This window comes from Corapipo altera, unplaced genomic scaffold (genome assembly GCF_003945725.1).
Source record: "Corapipo altera isolate COAL_440 unplaced genomic scaffold, ASM394572v1 326, whole genome shotgun sequence".
Taxonomy (NCBI): domain Eukaryota; kingdom Metazoa; phylum Chordata; class Aves; order Passeriformes; family Pipridae; genus Corapipo; species Corapipo altera.
In genome coordinates this window covers 1,107,578-1,131,093 of record NW_020884945.1, presented here as the reverse complement: position 1 = coordinate 1,131,093, position 23,516 = coordinate 1,107,578, and the positions used below count along the sequence as shown (strand labels likewise).

The following is a 23,516-nucleotide window of genomic DNA, read 5'->3' as shown; positions in this document are numbered from 1 at the left end:
CATGGAGCAGCTCTTTGTGACAGTTTGTGTTTGGACAAGAGCTGCATTTACAAGACCCTTATCTTAGTTGCAGCTTCAAAATAGTTCTGTGGGGAAAAAAGAAGCCCCCTGTGTGGGTTCACAGGAGGGGAGAACCTCACAGGAGCGTGAGGGATGTGTGGGAGCTCTGGGTGCCCAAGGCTTTACTGTCCATCTCTTCCCTGGGAGGGGAAAAAAAAGCAGATTTTCAAGGTCTCTGCTCTCCCAGGAGCTGTGGTGGGGTGGGTTTTTTGTGGTGTTTTTGCAGGCTGCTTTCACTAGAAATGCTTTTCCTCTTGACATAACTCTGGGTGACACAACGAGGCACCGGGAGGGAGGTGCAGCAGGAGCAGGGAGGGGATGTGCCAGCGGCACTCAACGGTGCCCAGGGTGGGAGAAGTGCTTGGATAGGATGTGTAAGGACATGGAAAGCGCTTGGACAGGATCTATAAGGACTTTGAGGGTGTTTTTTTTTCCCTGGCTGCTGGTTCCTCTGGAGCACTGGGCAGCGTGTGCTGTGGGAAGAGCCAGGTCTGCGTGCTGGGAGAACAACAATTAAAAAAATTGTATCAATTTGCAATTAAAAAGGCCCTTTGGGGAAGCTTCTTTCCTTCCCAGCTGCTTTTTCTACTTGTGTATTTGTATTTGTATTATTTGATTTGGAATTTGTCCCCCCTGGGCACTGCAAGCTCTGCCCAAAGGGGGTGACAGGGCCCTGCAGCCCCTGGGGCAGTGCTGGGTCAGGGATTTTGGGGGCTCTGCCCCTGCCCAAGGTGTGTTTTTCCTTCCAAACTTCTAACTGTTGCCTCAATCCTTCCTTCACAGCAGCCCAACACAGGAATTCCCACCCTTGTTTGCCAAGAGGTAGGTCGTGGACCCTCGGGAAGCGCTGCTGGAGTGGGTTCTGTGGATATTCCAGGTTGCTGTTAAATGCTGGGATAGCAGATCCCGGGTGTTTCAAAGCAGAGGAAGGACAATTCCCTTAAAAAGGATGCTTGGGGTGGGATCACACTGGGATTCTCTTGAGATAAACAGTGGGAAAACAACACTGATGGTGCTTTGGGTTATGGACAACGTGAGACGTGGAGAGACTTTGTGCTTCCAGGGAATCTGACTCTGGCCAGCCGGGGAATGCTCTTCAGGCATTCCACTTCCAAAGCTGTCAGTGGGGTAGGGAAATGTCTCTCTCTGGAATTCAAGCACTCAGATGATGCTGGTTGTAAAATTGTCTCTGACCTGGCTCTGTTCAGCTCCGGAGGAGGAGCAGGAACAACCTGCCCCTGGGGGAAACAGGGCAGACACAGCTCCAGGGAAAACAGGACCACACCTCCTGGGTTAGCTGGGGAAAATAGGAAGCAGCGTGGCATTTGTCTCTCTTTTTCCCCTTGGAAAGAATTGAGATAGAAGAGGAGGAGGGGCAGCAGAGGAGGAGTCCAACCGTGCCGGGTTCCCGCCGGTTTGCGCCGGATGACAGCAGGTATTTGCTCGGCCTGGAGCAGGGTGGCACTGGGATGCCAGGGCACTGGGATGCCAGGGCTCGCTGGTTTGGGGATAAGTGCATTTCTCTGCAAGGCAGCAGCTCCCTGAGCACAACCAGAGATGGAAGGTTTGCAAAGGAGGCTTCCCGGAGAAGCTGTGGCTGCTCCATCCCTGGAAGTGTCCAAGGCCAGGCTGGACGGGGCTTGGAGCAACCTGGGCTGGTGGAAGGTATCCCTGCCCGTGGCAGGGGGTGGCACGAGGTGTTTAAGGTCTCCATCAACCCAAAGCATCCTGTCATTCCATGATTCTGAAATCCTGATTGTCCTTTCCTAAGGAAAGAATCCAAAGTGAACGATGACCTCAGCTCTCCTGGGGAAACAAAGGGGCAGCCAAAGGGACAGGGCAGTGTCACCAAGTACCAAGTGCCAGCCCTGGGCGTGGCAAACAGCCTTGAATGCCACCTTTAACATTTCACTGCAACATTAAGGCCTCTCAGGGAGCTGAAGAGGCAGAAGCTGGCCCTGAGCCCCTCCTGATCTCCCTCCACAGCCCCCTCAGTCCTGTCTCCACCAGGAATGAGCCTTGGTGGCCCTTGAGGGAAGACAATCCCAGGAGGAGTCAGAGCAACCCTCGCCCAGCCCTGAGACAGCAAAAGTTTTCTCTTCCTGCCCAGCTTGGCTGTGTGAACTGCCCCCCTCACCCCCATCCCAAATACTCCATATCCTGGTATTCCCATCCCCGAGCCAGCTCTGCTTTCCTAGGCCTGAGATTTGGTTATTCTGCTGTGATGGGTGCGAGCAGAGGGGGGTGGGAGGTTCATTGTCTTCAAACTGATTTTGAGGGCAGGTGTCGGCCCCAGTCCCTCTCCCAGGGACAACAGACAACCTGGAATGTTCCTGCCATGGAATGACAGACCTCCTCAGCCCACACTGGGCAGGAGCAGCTGGCACAGGGTGTGGGGCTGAGGGAGATGCAGGAAAGTTTAGCTGAACCAGGAATATTTGCCCTGGGAGGGAGAATCCTCCTCTGTTTTCAGGCAGAGCCGTTTCATTTGGGATTCAGCTCCATGTCCCTGCTCTGAGGGGTGGCTGGACGCCAGGCAGGGCATTATGAGCTTCTCTGCCACTCTGGGCCTTCGTGGGCCCAGCAGGGAGCCCAATAAATGGGGCCTTTCAGCCCCAGCTGCTTTATTCTCGGGATGAAGGAGCTGCCTCGGGAATTCCGGCGCTGATTTCGTGCCCTTGTGGGGCAGGTTTGAGGCAGGGCTGGGGAGCAGTTTCCCTCCTTCCCTCACATCACTCGATTTTGGGGAATTCTGAGCTTTCAGCTGTGCATTTTGGGGGAGTTTGTTGCACAAATGCACGGGCTGGGCATAGGAAGAGCTGCAGCTTTTGGTAAAGGGGAAAAAATCAATTTGTAAAACGGGGTCCTTGAGCAGAAAGGCAGGTGTGAGTCCCAGCAGTGCCACGGGGCACAGGGACACCCAGGGAGAGACAAGAGCTGTGGGGCAGAAAGCAGGACCCCCACAGGAAAAAAGCTCCTAAAAATCCCTTGTCTCTAATGCTTTGTCGTTTGGGTTTTTTGTCAGTGCTGATAGGCCAAGGAAAACCACCCCTGGATCTTCCTGGGATGAGCCAAAGGCAGCAGCAGCCTCTCCCTCCAGGTAAGTGCAGCACAGCCAGGATATCTGGGATAATTCTGGGGGCTGTAGGTCGGAGAGTCCCCCTCAGGGAGGGGAAATGACCCAAATCTGTCGGCCTTGAACATAGAAGACCTTTTCCTAGCTGCAGAGAGCTGTTTTGAAAAGGTTTTATGTCTAAAATCCGTGTCATGTCCTCCAAGGATTTCGCAACATCCTGAGAGAAAACCTCAGGATGTGAAAGGAAAAACCCCAAACACAGAATCATGGAATGGTTTGGGTTGGAATGGACCTTAAAGCTCATCTTGTTCCACCTTCCACTACCCCAGGTTGCTCCAAGCCCCATCCAGCTCAACTCTTTCTTGCCAAAACAGGTGTAGGGGAATAATTTTCAGTTGTTTTCCTTTTTTTTTTTTTGGCTGAATCCATGAATAGGGTATAAAAAGTGGTGAAATGGTTTTCACTGCAAACATGGTGAAGTGTTTTTTGCTACTTCCCTGCTTCTGGTGTGTTTGTTGGGGTGTCACTGCAGGAGGTGGATATTCCTGGCAAACAGCAGTGGTTTGGTTTCAATTTAAAGGTTTTAATAAGATAACTCTGTAAATGAGTGGGTTGAAAACAGTGAGGATTCATTTCCACTTTCTCCATTCCCAAAAGGGACTCTTCAAGCAGGACAGTTTTGGGCAGCTGCAGAGGGAGCTGGTTGGGTGAGGAGTGACAGCCTCGTTCTTTCCCTTCTCTTGCAGCCCCACGACAGACAGCAGGAGCCAAACATCCCCATCCCTGAGGGAAACTTCAGGGAGAAGCTCCACTTCTGCTGGAATCAGGTGGGTCTCTTGGCCCCTCAGGCTCCCCAGGAAAGGGACGTTTGGCTCTGCTTGGGGAGGGGTTTTCCTGGAGACACATCCAGGACACAGCAAGAACTCAGCAGAGGGAACTGAGGAGAGGAGCACTTCCCAAAAGCATCAGCAATCCTGGAGGAAACATTCCCAGATGGACCTCCCACAGCTTGGACATCACCTGGTTCTCTGTGCTGAGGAAATGAGCCCAAACCTGCAGCTCTTTGAACCTGCTCTTGTTTGACCCCAATCCCTGCCCTGTTGGCAGCACAATCCCAACAAACACCCCCCTGTGCCCCAGGCTGCCCCTCAGCCCCCTCCCTCACGCTTCCTGCTGTTCTCCCTGCAGGAATGGTGAGGACAGCCAGGCCCTGAATGGGAAATCCTCCTGGGAGGCTGTGACACAGCGTGGGGACAGGTAAGGAGTGGGGAGGGGCTGCTCTGTTCTGCTCAACACAAGCTCTTTGCTCAGGAACAGCATCCACCTGCTCCCGGTGCCCCCCGGACAGGATCCCTCCAGCCTGGGCTGCATTCCAAGAGCATCATCCGCTGGCTGAGCTGCAGCTTGTCGGTGTTCTCCACCCTTCCTTCCCCTCCCTGCAGGATCCTGCTCTCTGCCTCAGTCCCTAAACACTCTTGTTCATGCATTTCATTTTATTTTCCTGCTCCAGTTGCCATTCCCTGGGGAGCTTTTTCACCTGCAAGGGATGTGTTGACCCTCAGTGGCCAGTGGCTCCTGCTGCTGTGGGTTCTGGGCCTCTGTGGGAAATCTGGAGGGGGTGGGGAAGTGTGGAAAGCTCTGTTGTGTGGAGGAAAACCTGAGGAACATGGAACTGATTGGGAATTTAAAGGCTAACGGAGGTTCCCAAAGGACAGGTGACACAGGGAATTCAAAGCTGAGGGCAGGGAAGGTTCTGGCCCTCCTGAGAGAGAGGGATCTGCCTCTCCTTGGTCCTGTGGAATGCACACGGGAGAATTCCAGAAAGGCTCTTGATTGTTGACTCCCTATCCCTGGAAGTGTCCAAGGGCCAGGTTGGACAAGGCTTGGAGCAACCTGGGCTAGTGGAAGGTGTCTCTGCCCATGGCAGGTGTGGAACAGGATGGGCTTTAAGGTCCCAATCCAGTCTGGGATTCTGTGGTCTCTAAAATATCCCCCACATTGGCAGGGCTCCCTTTGTTCCCAGGGTGAGCCCTCTGGATTTGGGGCTGGTCTGGACTGGAACAGGCAGAGCTGCCCCCGTGGCCTCCCCTGTTGTGCTTCCAGAGCTGTGGGAGGCTGGGGGTCACCAGAGGACTTTGTGGGGCACACACAGTTCATTGCTGCTCGCTCTGCACCCCCAGCAGTGACAGTCAGGCTGGAAATGTCCCCAGAGTGCCATCCCAGGCTGGAGCAAAGTCTGGAGTGCTCGAGGAAAGGTAGAGGCTGGGCTGTGGTGGACACTGAGCTGAGAGCCACGGCCGTGTCCCCGCGTGTCCCTGCAGGAGCAGCCGGAATACAAGGCCCCCTTTGTGCCTGCCTGGGGTCACTGGGGGCACAGAGCTGCTCCTGGTTGGAAGCCAGGCTCCCAGGGGAATTCGGGGATGCCTCAGGACTGAAACCACCTCAAACTGCCGAGGGAGGAACCGGCAGGGAAGGGAGGACATGGAGACACAGCATGACGGGGCTGGAGAGGGAAAGGTGGGAGTAGGGTCAGGCTGGGGGAGCCCTGGAGAAGAGAAGGCTCCAGGGAGAGCTGAGAGCCCCTTGCAGGGCATAAAGGGGCTCCAGGAGAGCTGGAGAGGGACTGGGGACAAGGGATGGAGGGACAGAACACAGGGAATGGCTTCCCACTGCCAGAGGGTTAGATGGGATATTGGGAAGGAATTGTTGGTTGTGAGGATGGGGAGGTACTGGAATGGATTTCCCAGAGAAACTGTGGCTGCCCCATCCCTGGAAGTGTCCAAGGCCAGGTTGGAGGGGGATTGGAGCACCCTGGGCTAGTGGAATGTGTCCCTGCCCATGGCAGGGGGTGGAACTGGATGTGCTTTATGGTCCTTCCAACCCAAACCATTCCATGATCCATAAGATGCAGTCAGGCCCTCTGTGCTCAGGTGGTTGACCCTCCTATCCTGATATATAGATTTAGCCCCATTTTGGGCTCCTCTCAACTAAATATGAGCACACTATTGTGGAATGATCCATCAGAAATGCTGACAGGTCACGTTTTCACCGGAATTTTCCTTTTTCTAGTGACAAAGCTCTGAAGGAAAAGCCTGAAACCTTCCCATGGGATGAGGCCCCCAGAGCCACCGGGGCTTCCACGAATGGAAGGTAAAGTCCTCCCATCTCCTCCTGAGATTCCTTTAGTGGGTGTTGTGCAAATCAGCAACTGCTGCTCTGGAGCTGTCTGGAATCTCTGGATATTTGCTGGTGGAAAAACACATTCAATGTGGGCTTTGCAGAACTGCAGCAGTTTCTCTAAATTTCATTTAAGGGAGGGAGTAAAGAAAACACTGCCCTCTTCAATCAAATTGTGGGATATTTTGTTCCTTTTTACTTTCAATAACACAAAAAAAATCCAGGTTTATTCCCAAATGTAAACCAGTTGTGGAATGGATTTTATTTCTGGTTTTAACAGTACAGAGAGGTTCACACTCAATGTCTCTCTCAGCCTCCAACCTCCACCTTTTTATTTACTTTTGCAACAGTTACCAAATTTGTGCTTCCCATGCATTGAATTCCCCAAAGTTTCTTGCCATTTTCCCTGTGGACAGGGACATCCCTGGGAAGTTTAGGGATTCCCTCCTTTCTTTTAAGAAATGCACGGGAAAATCACTGTACAGCATTCCCCAAAGCTGCTTCCTGAAGTTGTGTCTCTCCTTTGCAGCTTCCCTGAGCACACAGAAGCCAACAATGGGCTTTACCCACCCAAGTAAGTGTCAAATAAATGTAAAATTCACTTTTTGATTTTAGAGTGAGGAGGGTCTTCTCCTGACCCAGCACTGACAAATGTCAGGGCACTAAAGAGGGGTGGGCCTGACCCACCCCCTCAGATTGGACTGAGATCCTCCAGCTGCTTGGGGATGGGTTGGTTGGATTTATGGCTCAGCCCTCCAGGAAATTCCCTGAGCTGAGCAGGAAGAGAAGATGTTACATTGGAGACAGGAAAATCTCCTGTTTGGTGTTTTTGCTTCTTGCTGTGTTCTCCAACTTGCTGAGCTTCCTGTTGGGACCCACCAATCTCCCCCTGTTCCAGGTCCAGCTCTGATTCCAGGGACAGACCTGGGGATGCTGCGGACGAGCTGCTCCATCACTACGAGCCCTCTCCTGCCCTGGATGTTGGAAGGTCTGACCCTGCACCATCAGGGCCTGGGGATGGCACTGGATCTGCTTCCAGAGGGAAGCTGGGGTGGGAATAAATAACTTGTCCGGAGTAGAGTTGGAAGCAGAATCCACATTGGGCAACAAAGCAGCTGGAAATGGGAAATCCCGTGTGGATAAACAGTGGGAACAGAGTCTTTCTGTTCACTGTTACATGACTTCTTCCCAGAGAAGCAGCCTGGGAATTCTGGAAGGATTCCTTCCTGGAAAGGGCTGTCAGGCATTGGAACTGCCCAGGGAGGTGGTGGATCCCCACCCCTGGAGGTGTCCAAGGAAAGACTGACCGTGGCACTCAGTGCTCTGGGCTGGGGGACAAGGTGGGGGTCGGGCACAGGGGGGACTGGATGATCCTGGAGGGCTTTTCCAACCTCAGTCATCCTGGGATTCTGGGAGCAGATTCAGCAGCTTTTAGCACTGATCTCCAAGGTGTCTCCATCCCACAGGATTTTGGAGCATCTCCTCCCCTGACACTGTCGGAGGCAGGACAGAGTTGCTGCTGTTGTCAGCAAACACTGATTTCCCTGGAGCTGCTTTTCTCACTTATTTATCCAAGGACAGGGCTTGGAGCAATCTGGGACAGTGGAAGGTGTCCCTGCCCATGGCAAGGGGGGGGGGGGACTGGATGAGCTTTAAGGTCCTTCCCAACCCCAACCAGTCCCTGATTCCATGTTCCACCAACAACCTCTCTTCTTCTGGATTAGGGAGAGTGAAAATGGGGCTTTCTGAAGGAAAATCAGTTCCCTGAGACAATTCCTTTCTGTTTTCTGGGCTGATAAAACTGCAGTGTTGTGATTCCATACAAACCCCCCTTGAAGCCTCTGGAAAGTTGTCAAGCTGGAAACTCCTTGGTTTTTTGGACAGGTCCAGCTTGCAGCCTGATGTCCCTTTTCCTCCCACTGAGAGAGCCCCTGTGCACAGAGAGGACATGGAATATTCCTTTAAAAGGTAGGAGTGGGGTGAATTTAGTGGGTTTGTGAGGAAGACTGAGGATTAAGGGAAACCTGAATGGGGAGGCACAGAAAGAGGCTCCTTCTCCCAGCTTTTGCCCCGAGGATGGAAGCAACTGAGGTTTAAATCCCTCTCCATCTCCTATGACACGAGCCACAGCCTCCAGACTTTTCCTCCTCTTGGTGGGGTTCAGTCAGTCCCTTTTTATTCCCTGATAATCCAGTGGAATGTTCGGGGATGCTGGAGTGGCAGCAGGGATATATGGAAGCAGCTGGAATATATGGAAATGCAACTGTTGTGATGGAAAGAAGGTCCTGGTGCAGGTTGGCACAAACCCTGCCTGGTGAGCAGAGTATCCTCCAGTGCCAGTTTTTAGGGATGTGATGGGCCTTTCTGGTTGGCAGGTCTGTCCTGGGGTACGAGGAGAGGAGCAGCTCCACCAGTCCTGAGGGCCCAGCACAGCTCCAGCCCCACTGGAACGAGTAAGGACTGGGATGACTGGGGTGTTTGCTCTTCTGGGATGTTGGGAATAGCTCTGGCCTGGTGGCTCCTGTCCTGGGAATTGGTGTCTGCCCACCCACCCCAGCAGGGATTTTCTCCACTGCCTTAATCATGGATCTTTATTTTAGGTTTTCAGGCTCAACCAGCCTCACTGAGAGGGGCCAAGGACCTGCTGGCCATGGTGCCCACCCAGAGCTGCCCAGGGCACAGGAACCCACAGCCCATGAGCCCGGCATGGTCGGGTAAGGAACTGGATAATCCCCCCTGCCTTTTCCTGGAGGATGAGGGTTAATTCCTTGCGTGTCTTCCCCCACATACACACACTCACAAAATCCTCTCCCAGGCTTCTGTTTTTAAAATCTTCTCCCAGGCTCCTCTTTTTCATGGAATCATGGAATTGTTATGGTGGGAAAAAAACCTCTAAAGTCACCAAGTCCAACCATCAACCAGCACCACCACTGTGGTCACCCACCCGTGGCCTCAAGTGCCACATCCACCCATTTTCTGAGCATTCCCAGGGATGGGGACTCCACCACTGCCCTGGGCAACCTGTTCCAGTGCTTTACAACCCTTTCCACGAAGGAGTTTTCCCTGATATCCAACCTAAACCTCCACTTGTGCAACGTGGGGACATTTTTGTGCCTGATTCCAGCGCTGCTTCTGCTGGGTGAACCTTTTGTCAGGGTTTTATAGGAAAACCTGGGAGAAAAGGTCCTCCTTAGCTGGAGCCAGCAAACCCTGTCCAGCTGGACTGCCAGGATTTGCTGCCTAGACCTCAAATTTGGGAGCAGAGCCTGTCTCTAGGGACATGTGCCAACAGAAGCAATAAAATTTGGCATGGGGTGACACCTCTGTGGTAACCCTGGGTCTCGTTCTGAACTTCCCCAGGCAGGGCTGAGTGTCCAAATGGAAGGACTTTGAGGATTTCTTTGCTTTTGTCCATAGTTTCCCCCTAAATTTGAAAGAGTTGAGGCTTTTGGTCAAATTGGGCTTCCTCACAAGTGTCTCAGTGAGCAACATCTTCACCTGGGGGTGTAAAGCAGAGTGTTCCTCTCCCCAGGTCCCAGGACAGCACTGGTGGGAGCAGGGACACGGACAAGGGGATGTCATTCCATGTGCAGAGCGAAGAATTCACGGAAAGAAGGCAAGAGAAAGACTGGGATTTGCTTTTCCTGATGGGAGAACATGGAGGGATTTGCTGCAGGGGGTTCTGGAGGAGGGACTGAAGGTGCTGGGGTTGGGGTTGGGAGTCCCCACGCTGGGAAGAGGGAGCTGAGGACCCAAACAAGGCCATCTCACACCCTGAGCAGACAGAAACAGAACACAGGACTGCTGGATAACCCATAATAGTTGCAACTAAACACCCAGAATTCAGGTGTCAAGTTTGGGAAAGGTAAACAGGGAACTGAAGCCCATCAGGAGCTTTATTTCTCTTTTCTTTCAGCCCTGTTTTTTAACAGGTCTGGATTTTCCCTCTGTCTTGTTTCTCTTTGGAATATCTGAGGATGTGGTTTCATGGTGAACATGGTGGTGGGGCTGAGTTGAGGGTTGGACTTGATGATCTTGGAGGGCTTTTCCAACCTGAACGATTCCATGATTCCATCTGGCACAGTCCTATGAAGGGATATTGTACTTTTCTTGAGGCTGCATCTCCATCCCACAGGAATTCTGGGCACAGTGGTACTTTTGCAGACTCTAAAGGGTCTCCTGTCTTGGCAGGTCCAGCTCTGGACCTGGAGGAAGCAGCATCCCTGCTCCAGAGCCCCCACGTGCCAATGAGTCCGAGCCACGCCGGGACAGGTGGGGAGTCAGGGAACCAGGATAGTGTCTCCCACCCCCGGAGTTCTCCTGCTGCCCTGTCCAAAGGCATCACAAAAGCTCATTTCTTGGCTTAGTGAATTCTCAAACCAACATAAACTGCCAGGGCCACCTTTGCCCCCTCATCCCAGACCTTCAGCACTGCAGGGATTTTCCACAGGAGTTGCTGCAGCTGAACATCAGAAGGATGTGGAGCTACTGGAGAGAGTCCAGAGGAGGCCACGGAGCTGCTCCCAGGGCTGGAGCCCCTCTGCTCTGGAGCCAGGCTGGGAGAGCTGGGGGGGTTCCCCTGGAGAAGAGAAGGCTCCAAGGAGAGCTGAGAGCCCCTTGCAGGGCCTAAAGGGGCTCCAGGAGAGCTGGAGAGGGACTGGGGACAAGGGATGGAGGGTCAGGACACAGGGAATGGCTTCCCACTGCCAGAGGGCAGGAACAGACGGGAAATTGGGAAGGAATTGTTGGTTGTGAGGGTGGGGAGGTGCTGGAATGGATTTCCTAGAGAAGTTGTGGCTGCCCCTGGATCCCTGGAAGTGTCCAAGGCCAGGTTGGAGCAACCTGGGCTAGTGGAAAGTGTCCCTGCCCACAGCAGGGGGTGGAACTGGATGATCTTTGAGGTCCCTTCCAGCACAAACTCTTCTGGGATTTTAGGATTCTATAACCACGGTGTCCCTGCATTTCCTCCCTCAGGGGACAGGCTCAGACACAGGTTCTGGAGCTGATGCAGCTCTTTCCTCCCTCCCCAGGGTCACTCCAGCCCATGAGGATCAAACCATCCCCACCACAGATGGTGCCCAGGACTGGAGGCACAGTGAGCCTGGCCCAGGGGCAGCCAGGTACAGTGGGAATATCCCTTTGCTTCTGCCATCAGTGGCTCCCAAACCATCCTCCTTTCCCCTTCCTGCTCCTTGATACACACCTGGCTGAAGTCCTGGCCCCAGTAAATGTGCCTAATCCAATGATATTCACCAAAGGAATATAGAAAGGAATTGTTGGCTGTGAGGGTGGTGAGGCCCTGGCACAGGTTGCCCAGAGAAGCTGTGGCTGCCCCATCCTTGGAAGTGTCCAAGGCCAGGCTGGAGCAACCTGGGCTAGTGGAAGGTGTCCCTGGTGGAATGAAATGAGCTTTTAAAGTCCCTCCCAACCCAAACTATTTTGGGGTTCTGTGCTTGTCTTAACAAAATCATGTCCCAGGTTCTCCTTCTTGCCTGTAGGAAGAGGCAGGATCCAGCCTTGGCAAACCCTGAGCCCCTGTGTGAGGGGGGCAGAGCACAGGCAGTCATTGGCTTTATGGTCAAATTGACTTTAATTCTTCAGCAGGTCTGACTTCAGCTCCAGAGAGAGTGTTCTCAGTGCCCATGAGAGCCAGCACCCTGTGCCCTTGTACCAGGACCCCCAGCCCTTCTTTGGGACAGCTCCCAGCCACAGGATCCCGGCCTACGTGGACAGCCAAGTGTTCAGCACCAGGAGGTGAGGGTTTGGGGATGGAGGGTTTGGGGGTGGAAGGTTTGGGCATGGAGGGTTTAAGATGCAGAGGCAGGGAAAACTGCTGGTACAGAATGATCTGACAGAAACTCTGCTCCAGGTTGTACCATCGAGGAGTGAGAACAGGATTTTGTTCCCAGAGGGAACAGCAGTATTAAATCCTCATGGATTTGGGCCTGTCACAGGACTGTACACCTGGGACAAAGTACAACATGAGGAACTTTGGGGAAGACGTTCCTACCTCACCAGCAGCAGCTCTAGGCCTTGGAATTAAAATCCTCCTGAGAGCCTTGAGATCCTCCTCAACTCAGCTGGCAGGGTTGGAGACAACATTTCACAGAATCAGGGAATCATGGAATGGTTTGGGCTGGAAACCTTAAAGCCCATCCAGTTCCACCCCCTGCCATGGACAGGGACACCTTCCACTAGCCCAGGTTGCTCCAAACCCCATCCAACCTGGCCTTGGACACTTCCAGGGATGGGGCAGCCACAGCTTCTCTGAGCAACCTGTGCCAGGGCCTCCCCACCCTCCCAACCAGGAATTCCTTCCCAATATCCCACCTAACCCTGCCCTCACATGACCATCAGCCATGGGCTCATTTTCCCTGTGGAAAGAGCCTGAGCTGTGTCCATGGGTTAAAGCCATTCTTCTAAGGATTTCTGGCTTGGGAAAAGGGAAAGTGGGCAGGGCTGGCAGCATGTGGAGGGGGTGCAGTGGGAAGGAAACAATCTTGGATATATCCATTGGATATGTCCCAATGCTCAGGGGTTGGGTTTGGGGGCTACTGTCCTGGCATGGAATGTGGGGTGTGGAGGGAATGCACCATGGAATCGTGGTTGGAAAAGACCTCTGAGATCACCAACAGCCAACCCAGCTCCCCCACCATGGCCACCACCAAGCCATGTCCCCAGGTGCCACATCCACGTGTTTTTGAGCACTTCCAGGGACAGGGACTCCACCAGTGCCCTGGGCAGCTGTGCCAGGGCTGGGCAGTGGCAGAGCCATGGTGGGCACTGCTGAGTGGGGATTCCAGGGACTGGCAGCGGGGTGGGCCAGCTGGGCAGCAGGGCACACACACAGGGGGTACAGTGGGAAGGAAACAATCTTGGATATGTTCGTTGGATATATCCTAATGCTCAGGGATTGGGTTTGGAGGCTGCTCTCCTGGGCATGGAATGTGGGGTGTGGAGGGATTGCACCGTGGAATCATGGAATCTCTGTGGTTGGAAAAGACCTCTGAGATCATCAACAGCCAGCAGCCAGAGCCATGGTGGGCACTGCTGGGTGGGGATTCCAGGCACTACAACGTGCTCAGGGCTTTGTTCTTCCTCGCCAGGCCCACCCTGGATCCCGACGGGAGCAGCCGATCCAACGGTGCCAGGGGGCACGGGGAGTTCACCCCCCCGGCTGGGCGGTGAGTCAGGGGGGCATCCAAACCTTTCAAACCCCAAACCACCCCACTGCTCCCTTTGTTCATCCACTGGGATGTCCCGATTCCCTGAGCGGGCGATGCCTGTGGAGTGTGGGGGAGTTTGGGGCCCAGCAGGGACATTCAGCCAAGATTCCCAGCGCTTGTGAGGATCCCTCACGTGCACAGGATCAGAGCCTGAGACTGCACCACTTCCTTCCCATAGCCATGACTCCCTTCCCAGAGATCCCAGTATGTCCATGGCCCAGAGAAGCCACAGGGTGCCGTTCTACATGGACAGCCTGAACTACAACAGCACCAGGTAAATGGGCAGCTGTGGTGGTTGTGAGGGAAACTTCCATGAAATTTGGGGAAGAGAAGCCAGGAAGCAAAGCCAAGAGCTAAGAGAGAAACAGTTTCCAGGGAGTGGAAACCATTCCAGAGGCACAGACCTACTCTTAAACCATTCCTAGCAAAAGCTGCCCAGCACAGGGCCTGGAATACATCCATCTCTGGTCTCTGGAGGTTTCCCACCATGTGGGATGCCAGAGCAGAGGGGCAGGAGGATGGAGAGCTGGTCCCTGGCCAAGAACTGGCTTTTGCTTTGGGAAAAAAGAGCTCAAAGCGAAGAGAGACTTTGAGAGACAAGATCAGTGTCCCCAGAAAGTCAATGATCAAACGACTGAACTGCTCCCAGAACGGGGCTGTTGGGAGGGCAGGATCTATCCAGTATGGAATACCATTGCCCTGGGCTTCCTGCAGTCCCTCCTGGCAGTGCCAGCCCACCCACGTGTATGGGGCCACAACGGGGCTGAGTGTTGGATCTGGACTGGCCACTATATTGTGGGTGTGAAGAGGAGGCACAGGATCCCTGGATAGCCTTGGAATGGCTCCAGGAAAGAGCAGCCTCCTCCCTGCAAGGCAAACAACCCAGGTCTCATGGCTGAGCCAATGGGCCAGGCTGTTTTCCATAGTTTTGCCACCTTTCCCCTTCTGCAGCTTTTCCAAGGACTGGGCTGGGGACAGTGGTGTTGGCTTTGGCCACCACGGCCCAGCTGCTCCTCTTCTGCTGCACATCCCATGCCAAATCCCTCCAGAGCTGCTCCCATTCAGGCTGCCTGACTCACTTGGAGTCTGTCCTTATTGGAAGATCTTATTGTCCTTATTGATCATCTCTCCCATGGCCCTATAAATGAGACTTTTCCAACCCCCTTCTCCAGGGAAGCAGAAAAGGAGCTGGTTTGGTGCCAGTTAAGGGCTGTGCTATCAACCTGCCCTCCCAGCAGCAGGGGTAGGTCCTTAGGTCCTCTCCTGCCAGCTTGGCTCCTGTGGTGGCTCACAGATTTTCCCTCTCCCACCAGGCTCCTCTCCAGTTCCAGTGAGAGGCTCTCCAGCCCCGGGTTCCACCCTGACTCCAGCACTGCCGGGTAAAGAGCCAAGGGGGCACAGAGCCATCCTGGGAGGGGGGGGCATCCCAGCCTTTGGCACCTGTGGCAGCAGGACCAGGGCAGTGCCTATCCCTGTGCTGGCACTGCTGAGGCATCTCCAGTGCTGGGGCAGTTTTGGGCCCCTCACAAGAAGGACATAGAGAGGGTTGGAGCGTGTGCAGGGAAGGGAACAGAGCTGGGAAGGGGCTGGAGCAGCAGGAGCAGCTGAGGGAGCTGGGGGGGCTCAGCCTGGAGAAAAGGAGGCTCAGGGGGGGACCTTCTGGCTCTGCAACCCCCTGACAGGAGGGGGGAGCCGGGGGGGGTCGGGCTCTGCTCCCAGGGAACAAGGGACAGGAGGAGAGGGAACGACCCCAAGCTGTGCCAGGGGAGGGTTAGGTGGGATATTGGAAAAATTTCATCATGGACAGGGTTGTCCAGCCCTGGCCCAGCTGCCCAGGGCAGGGGTGGAGTCCCCATCCCTTGGAAGTGTTCAGAAAATATGTGGATGTGGCCCCTGGGAACATGGGTTAGTGGTGACCACGGTGGTGCTGCTGGGCTGACGGTTGGACTTGGGGATCTTTTCCAACCTTAACAATCCTAGGATTCTATCTAAAGTTATTCAGTAGGTCAGACCCAGCTCCCCATCAATATTCCACATTAGAATCGGAGATGAGAGTGTTTTAAGGAAGGAATTCTTCCCTGGGAGGGTGGGGAGGTGCTGGAATGGATTTCCCAGAGAAGCTGTGGCTGCCCCATCCCTGGAAGTGTCCAAGGCCAGGTTGGACGGGGCTTGGAGCAACCTGGGCTAGTGAAAGGTGTCCCTGCCCATGGGGTGGAACAAGATGAGCTTTAAGGTCCTTTTAGATGATCTTTAAGGGCCCTTCTAACCCAAACCATTCTGGGATTCATGTTTCTATGACACAGAAAGTGGTTTTTCTCAGTTAAAAAAATACAAAGAAGGGCTCTTCTTTCCTCAGCTGTGCCAGGGCTTAGTTTGCCCGTGTAAGGAGAGAGGATTAATTGTAGCTTTTAGGCAGCAGTGAAAATGCCCCGTGGAGAAAGAGCCTGATGAGTTCGTGTCGTGGTTGCGGGCAGAGCTGGGGGCACAGGGCAGAGCTCAGCCGGGGCACAGCTGCACGCACAGGGGGCATGGAATTCTGAAACCGGGAGCGGGGAGAGGCGGGGATATGAATATGCAAAGGGAGCAAAACCATCCCCAGACAAACCAGCGCTGGCTGAAAACCCTGGGGATATTCCAGAGGCGGAGCAGCGCCGGGAAGCAGCGCTGTGCCAGTCGGGTCTGGTGCCCGCGGGCAGAACCGCGAGCTCTCCCCGCGCTCATTGTGTGAATAATCCTGACACGAGCTGGGAAGGACTTATCCCTGCAAAACCGGCGGATAACTGGATGAAAGGGTTACATTATGCATCCCATTCTTCCTAATTAACTTGATTTGTTTTGGTGGGGTAATTAGAGGGGAGTGTATTAGGTGTTCTTTAGCAACAATGCTCGCTCTCCGGGATTTATCCCAGGACAACAGCATCCCGTCCCGTGTCCCGGCACACGCACACACACACAGACACACACACAGACACAGACACACACACACACGCGTGGTCTCTCATTAGCTCCACTCTTTTCTCATGCAAATGCTTCCGGTTCTGGTTCCTTAGGAGAGGGATCCTCTTTGTGAAGGAGTACGTGAACACCGGCGGCTTTCCAGCCTCCCCGCGCTATGGAAGGTACGAGGAGCGGCCGGGGACACTCGTGTGTCACACACTTGTGTCACACACACGCGTGTGCCCGGCCCAGCACGCGGCTTTGCCAGCTCACACCTCCCACCCGGCTCCAGGGGCCGGAGCACTCGGAGTTCCGCAGTTAATTAGCCCTGTTAATTGGGGAGCAGAGTTTTGCTGGGTGAGGACCCAGTTGTGACAACTCCTCCCTCTGTCCCACCGCTCCCAGGGGGCAGGGAAGCTCCCCTTGGAGCGGGGTGGTCTCTGAGGTGGATGCAAACACCACCCTGCAGGTTTTTAGGCTGCATATTTGGCCACCGCGAGGCTTCACTGGCCACCTGAACACGTAGACAAACGATTGGAGGTGGTGAGCAAAACGTGGAGGTTGGGGGTTCTCGCTCAAAAAAGAGTTATTTTTTGAGTTTAAAAAAGTTAGATTAGGCCGTTTTCAAGCTTAAATCTTCAGTCTTCTGTGTTCTGCTTGAAGGTAACTGAGTGAAGCTGCTCCAGACTGGCAGCAGTGTGGCCCAGAGCAGGGTTTGGCCCGATGGAAATCATCCTTCCAGTGCTGTGGCACCAGTTAACCCCAGTTTGATGCTTCCCCGCTGGCACTGAGCCTCCCTCAGCGCTGTGCTGGCATTCCTGGGGGAGCTGATTACAGCCTGGAAATCTCCAGCCTGTCCTGGAGCTCAGCAAAGCCGCTGTCAGCAGCCCAAGATAAGCCAAATATCCAGGAAAGCCAGGCAGGGAGGGAACACTCAGCTGGGTGAGACTAGGGATGTGCTCCCTGCCTTTTCCTGCAGAACAGGGCAGGGTTTGGGAGTTCAGTGAGCAATGAAAACAGGTCCTATTTCCAGGGGCCAGATGGAAACATCCAGAGGAGTGTTGCTGGTGTTTTGGAGGCAGGATTTCACAGCTTTGCTGGTCCAGCCACCGGTGCAGGATTTTGCCAGTGGAAAATATGCTCCCCCTCCTTGTATCCCTGCTCCCAGCCCACCTAATCCTGCCTTTTCTGACATTTTCATGAGATAACCTGGTTGGTGGATGGTCTGATGGCTGGCAAGGGGTGGGAGCATGGGGTTGGGAATATACTGGAGAAGGGAGAGAGCAGAGGGAGCTTGCACTGCCCAAATTTTTGGCTCTTCTCAGCCCCTTCCTGAGCTCCATTTCCCAACTCCTGGAGTGGGACCCCCAGCACGGGCTGCCTGACCCCCTAACCAGCCCTGGAAAGGCATTTCCCTGATGGAAAGGGCAACACTAAATGATGGAGCAGGGAAAGAAACTGCTTCCTCCTGCTCCCTCCCTCCTCCAGGATGTTCCCAATGTCCCTTAGAGGTGCAGAATTGTAGTTAAAGGTGATTAAAATGTCCTTCCTTGTGTCCTATGCTGACCTGCTGGGAAGGAAACTTGGGGAGCTTCTCCCCAAGGAACAGGTGCTGGGACATTCCAGATCCCTGCATCCATGATTCATGATTGCAGCTGAGATTCTCTTCCTGTATTTTCCCCATCTCCAGTGGCAGCCTTGTGGATCTGACTGATGTGGACAGAACCAGCTACAGCCACCACAGTTACCTGTCCAGTGCTCCCCTGCACAGGTAGGACAGGTCGGGGCTGCCTTGGGGGGCTCAGCAAACCCTGACCCAGAAATGACTGGAAGGGTTTGATTTTTTGAGGATATTGGGGGGGGGGGGGGTGGGTGGAACAGCAGCATGGAGGGATCTTTGGAAAATACAATGACATTGCCTTGAAGTCAGAGAGGCCAGAGGAGGCCAAGAAGGTGATCAGAGGGATGGAGCAGCTCTGCTGGGAGGATAGGTTGAGAGAGTTGGGATTGTTCAGTCTGGAGAAGAGAAGCTTTGGGGTGACCGAATTGTGGCCTGCCAGGACCTAAAAGGAGCCTGCAAGAAAGATGGAGGGAGACTATTTCCAAGGGCCTGGAGTGATAGGACACAGGGAATGGCTTCAAACTGACAGAGAGTAGGTTTAGATGGGATATTAGGAGCAAATTCTTCCCTGGGAGGGTGGTGAGGCCCTGGCACAGGTTGCCCAGAGAAGCTGTGGCTGCCCCTGAATCCCTGGAAGTGTCCAAGGCCAGGTTGGACGGGGCTTGGAGCAACCTGGGATAGTGGGAGGTGTCCCTGCCCACAGGAGGAGGGTGGAAGGAGATGAGCTTTAAGGTCCCTCCCAACCCAAACCACTCCATGATTCTAAGACCTATCCTGCACCCCTGGGACAGCACCTGTCCAGTTGGTTGACACATGTGGGAGCTGGTTGCTCACAGGGGTTGGTAAAAGCCTCTGCCACCAGTGCTGGGACTGGAACCAGCTGGTGTTGCAGAGGAATCCATCCTTCTGTCCTGCCCAGGTCCAGTGACCCCGTGTGCAGTTACTGCAGCCGCGAGATCCGGGACTGCCCCAAGATCATCATAGAGCACCTGAACATCCACTGCCACGAGTACTGCTTCAGGGTAAACCTCTCTGCTGCTTCCCTGAGCTGCTGGGAATGGAGGGAGAGGGAGGATATTGGTGCAAATTCCATCCTCAGGCTTTCAGAGTGATGGATCCAGCGTGTGCCAAAGGCTTGCGTCGCGTCGGGACAAACGAAGTTGGGCAGTCCCAGGTGTTGGTTGTATCCCCAGAAGCTTTTCAGGTGCTGGAATGAATGTGTGTTAGAACAAGGAGGATTCTTTATCACTAGCAGCACACTCAGGACACCCTCATGTCGCTGTCCCTGGGGCAGACTTGCTGCTTTGTGGCCTCTGTGCCCCAACACAGGGCTGGCTGAAGCCTCAAAGCTTACAAAGTTTACAGGGAAAGTCTGTGGGGATGGGGAGGGTGGGAGGAGGAGGCATGGGGAGGGTGGGAGGAGGAGGCGTGGAGAGGGTGGGAGGAGGAGGCCTCCAGGTCCATTTTGCTGTTCAGCCTCAAAGGTCACACCCTCAGCCCCTTATAAAACAATGCAGAGATTGTTCTCTCCCTGCTGTCATTCCTGTGTGGGGCTTTGGTTGCTGTCTGACTTCCTTGTTTTCCCTTTGGCAGTGTGGAATTTGCCACAAAGCAATGGGAGATCTCCTGGATAAAATATTCATCCACCGGGACATTGTCCACTGCGACAAATGCTACGAGAAACTCTTCTAGGTGAGTTTGCAGTGCCCCTTTCTGGGGTCAGCAGGGGGTGAGAGCTCAGACTTCCCTGACTGAAGGGCATTTAAACCCTGAGGGATCCATGCTGGGATCTTCCTGTGGCCCCTCAGTGGGAAGCAGTGACCTTGGTGCAGAATTACGCTCGAGCTGGCCCTGGGGGGTGTTAGTTGGAGCCAGAATCTTGGTGACAAACAGCTTCCCGGGGGTGACAGGCAGGGGCTGGCTCGAGTGATGACAGAAGTGTCCCTCAGAGGGAGAGAGTCCTCTTGGGAGGTGATTAAAGGTCCCTCCCTGTGTCCTGGACTGACCTGCTGCGGGTGGTTCGGAGCTGTAACATTCCTCTGACAAGGAGCAGCACTTTGGTGGCAGGTGCAGCTGCTCCTTTGTGTAAAGATCCTTTGAGATGAAAACCTTTGGGAAAAGTGGAGCTGGACACTCTGCCAACAGATCAGTGGGCTGGACATGGTTTGGTTTTGTCTGATTAGCTGGAAGGGGCAGGAGGCACCATGGCAGCTCCTGCACTGGGTTGTAGAGGCCTCCTGTCCTCCTGCTGCTGAGAGGAGGAGGGGGAGGGAAAGGGGCTCCTACCTCACTGCTCCTTGTTCCTTGTAATGTGATGTGACTGGTGAGCCCATCCCTGCCCCACTGACCTCCATTCACCCTGCTCCATGTGCTCACCTGCTCATTATCTGCTTCCAGGGTTCTGCAGAGCTGGAAAGGCAGCCCCTGGAAGTCCACAGCAGCATTGGAATATAGCTGGCAGCTCCTGACTGGCCAAGAGAGCAGAATTCCTGCTCCTGCTTTCCTCCAGTTCTTTCCCCTCTCACTGCCCCCTGGCCATGAGTGACTTTAACACCCTGTCACTGTCACCTGCACGGAGACAATGATGGGAATGAGACAAGGCAGCCTCATCCTCAAAGATCTGGTTTTCCAAAGGTCTGGGAGTCAGGCAGAGCTCCTCAGGTTTATGGGAGCTCATTGCCATGGGCCTTTCCTGGTTCTATATTTCCTTCTTTCCCATGTGCAGCCAGGCTGTGGGAGCTGGCACATGGGCACCAGGAGCCTTCAACACTAAATTTGGATTCTTGGGAAGGGTTTGAATTTAGCTCTTAGCAAAAGCCTATTTCTACTTCTTTCACCCCCAAATTCAGCCTAGGAATAGCTTCTGCCTGATTTCCATTTGCTGTCCATGGGATTCCAGGAGCGCTGGCAGGCTGGCTCTACTCTAATTGTGTGTCAGTTTTAATTCCTCTTCTGCCTCCTCAAGTGCTGCCTGTTTGGGAAGATAACACTGTCCTTCCCCTGCTCCTTTAACCCAGCTCTGAGGGCAGGTGTCTCACGTGCCAGAGAAGGGGCATCTCCATCCCCTCTCCCAAAAAGAGCTCCACTGCAATCCCAGTGTCCCCCCACTCCTCCCAAGGCTTTGCCCAGTGCCCCTCATCGCTGTGAATTATTTACAGCACAGATGCTCACTCACAGAACTGAACTTCCACTCACAGAAATCAGAATTGTGTCCTTTTAGCTCTTAATTCAGAGGCTGGGAATGCTGGATGCCAAATCCTGAAAGTCAGCCTCTGTGTTTTAAAAGCATCCAGACTTAGTGTTTTCTTGTGGGAAGCATCAGGAAGCAGAGAATCCCAGAATGGTTTGGGTGGGAAGGGACCTTAAAGCCCATCCAGTTCCACCCCCTGCCAGGGGCAGGGACACCTTCCCAGGTGGACACTAGACCTGGCCTTGGACACTTCCAGGGATCCAGGGGCAGCCACAGCTTCTCTGGGCAACCTGTGCCAGGACCTCCCCACCCTCACAGGGAAGAATGTGTGGAAAACACATCCAGGAGTTCCTTACTGGGACCAGTCCTGGTGGTGGGGGTGGACTGGTACAGCCCCTGCTCCGCCAGGGTTGGGGGGGGGGGATTGTTTAAAGTAGCAAAGCAGAAGATAAGCTGCAGAAGGAATGTGTTCCTGGATGGTTCCAGCCTTCCTGACAGCCTTACAAGGAGCAGGAGCTGTCCATGTTGGGCAGCCTCCCCCCAGCTCTGTGTCTCCTGTAGGAATTGTCTCCCCTCAGCGCTCAGCTCTAATAAAACAGCCTCAGCTCTCGTGTCCCTCCCTGCCCTGTGTCTCGTGTCACATCTCCTGTCAGTGCCCTCCGAGCTCCTGGGCTGTGCCATTTGTGCTCCTGGGTGGCCCATCCCTGAAGTCACCCAAGGCTCTGCTGGAGGAGCAGGATGTCCTCAAAGCTGGGGGGGGGGCTCGGCAAATACGGGCTGCTCTTCTCCACAGATTTCAGTTGGCTGGTTGTCCCAAAAACCTGTGATATCCTGGGGAAAGGGAGCCCTGATCCCCAGTGCTCTGTGTTTGGGAGCAGCTGAGGGAGCTGGGGGGGCTCAGCCTGGAGAAAAGGAGGCTCAGGGGGGACCTTCTGGCTCTGCAAGTCCCTGACAGGAGGGGGGATATGAGGGGGGCCGGGCTCTGCTCCCAGGGAACAAGGGACAGGAGGGGAGGGAACGGCCTCCAGCTGTGCCAGGGGAGGGTCAGGATGTATGTTGGGAAAATTCCTTCACAAAAACATTGTCCAACCCTGGCACAGCTGCCCAGGGCAGGGGTGGAGTCCCCATCCATCCCTGGAGGGATTTGACAGCCCTGTGGATGTGACACTTGGGCACACAGGTCAGTGGTGGCCTTGGCAGTGCTGGGGAAGGGTTGGACTCCACGGTCTTGGAGGGCTTTTCCAACCTTTACAACTCCATAATTTACGATCCTCAGAGGGCCCTGAGCTGAGAAATCCTCCCTGTGTCCACCAAGGGGTCTGGATTGCTGGTCCTGGGGGTCCTCCTTGTCCTTTCCTCACACATTTCCTGGGATCAGGCTCAGAACTGTCATCCATAACTGCGTGTAGAGCATCACAAAGGATTCAAGGGGTGGTTTTCCCCCCCTTAACAACCTGTATCACCCAAAAGGAACCTCCAGCAACCCTTAAATGTTATGCTTCATAATTCGTTTTGGCCTGAACTTTGGAAAAATTACTGACCTACCCCTTATGAGCAAAAAAGAAATTACTTTGATTTAAAGAGAGAAATCTTCCCATTTCCTGGTATCCCCATGTATCTGTGGAGAAGGGTCACCTGCACACAGATTTCTCCTACATGACATATTTTCTTTCACAGGAGGATCTTATTTCACTCAGGATCCTGCTGCTTGTGGGGACAAACCCTGACTAGTTTACTTCACATGAACTCAAATATAGATTATAATAATAAATATATAATAATAATAATATAACAAAAATTATTACAAAGTAACTTATTCATTATTAATATGTTAACATAACGTTACAACTAATAAGATAGTTTATTATAAATTATAATAATTTATTATTTATTAAGAAATAACAATATATAAATAAAAGATAAGTAAAAGAAACACATAAATAAACAGCTATGAAACGTGCTGCCAGTGACTGAACAGAGATGGAGGCAAACCCCAGCTGGCACCACAGGCACTGTGTGGTGGCACAGGGCACCCTGCTTCCAGAGATCCCCTTTTCTGCACAGTTCCAGACCTTCCCTGAACACCTGAAAATTAACAGAACGGACAAAATCATCTCAAGACCAACAAAAACCAGGACAAACCTTGACAAGTGCCAAGGCTGGACTGGGTGTTCGGGCTGACTGGCACAATAAAACAGGTTCTGCTCACAGCCCTTGGCCTTGGTGGCT

General features: G+C 53.7%; 1 protein-coding gene across 4 annotated transcripts in view; it reads left to right on the top strand.

The window, feature by feature from the left end:
• The window catches only part of ZNF185 (zinc finger protein 185 with LIM domain), a 42,196-nt gene extending 20,813 nt beyond the window's left edge, over positions 1 to 21,383 (top strand). Inside the window, exons 10-32 of one of the 4 annotated variants that reach the window (XM_027662334.1) lie at positions 844 to 882; positions 1,412 to 1,495; positions 3,086 to 3,160; positions 3,883 to 3,963; positions 4,325 to 4,393; positions 6,206 to 6,286; positions 6,843 to 6,887; positions 7,212 to 7,301; positions 8,198 to 8,281; positions 8,689 to 8,766; positions 8,914 to 9,027; positions 9,846 to 9,929; positions 10,505 to 10,585; positions 11,344 to 11,433; positions 11,918 to 12,067; positions 13,420 to 13,497; positions 13,718 to 13,813; positions 14,853 to 14,918; positions 16,590 to 16,658; positions 18,167 to 18,247; positions 19,017 to 19,119; positions 19,691 to 19,789; positions 20,495 to 21,383. In XM_027662334.1, the coding sequence (XP_027518135.1) occupies positions 844 to 882; positions 1,412 to 1,495; positions 3,086 to 3,160; positions 3,883 to 3,963; positions 4,325 to 4,393; positions 6,206 to 6,286; positions 6,843 to 6,887; positions 7,212 to 7,301; positions 8,198 to 8,281; positions 8,689 to 8,766; positions 8,914 to 9,027; positions 9,846 to 9,929; positions 10,505 to 10,585; positions 11,344 to 11,433; positions 11,918 to 12,067; positions 13,420 to 13,497; positions 13,718 to 13,813; positions 14,853 to 14,918; positions 16,590 to 16,658; positions 18,167 to 18,247; positions 19,017 to 19,119; positions 19,691 to 19,789 (1,837 nt within the window). In that variant the 3' untranslated portion in view covers positions 20,495 to 21,383. Of the gene's footprint in view, positions 1 to 843; positions 883 to 1,411; positions 1,496 to 3,085; positions 3,161 to 3,882; positions 3,964 to 4,324; positions 4,394 to 6,205; positions 6,287 to 6,842; positions 6,888 to 7,211; positions 7,302 to 8,197; positions 8,282 to 8,688; positions 8,767 to 8,913; positions 9,028 to 9,845; positions 9,930 to 10,504; positions 10,586 to 11,343; positions 11,434 to 11,914; positions 12,068 to 13,419; positions 13,498 to 13,717; positions 13,814 to 14,852; positions 14,919 to 16,589; positions 16,659 to 18,166; positions 18,248 to 19,016; positions 19,120 to 19,690; positions 19,790 to 20,494 lie in introns of all 4 variants that reach the window. The other 3 variants (XM_027662333.1, XM_027662335.1, XM_027662336.1) reach the window with 3 other exon arrangements.
• The last annotated feature ends 2,133 nt before the right edge of the window (positions 21,384 to 23,516 follow it).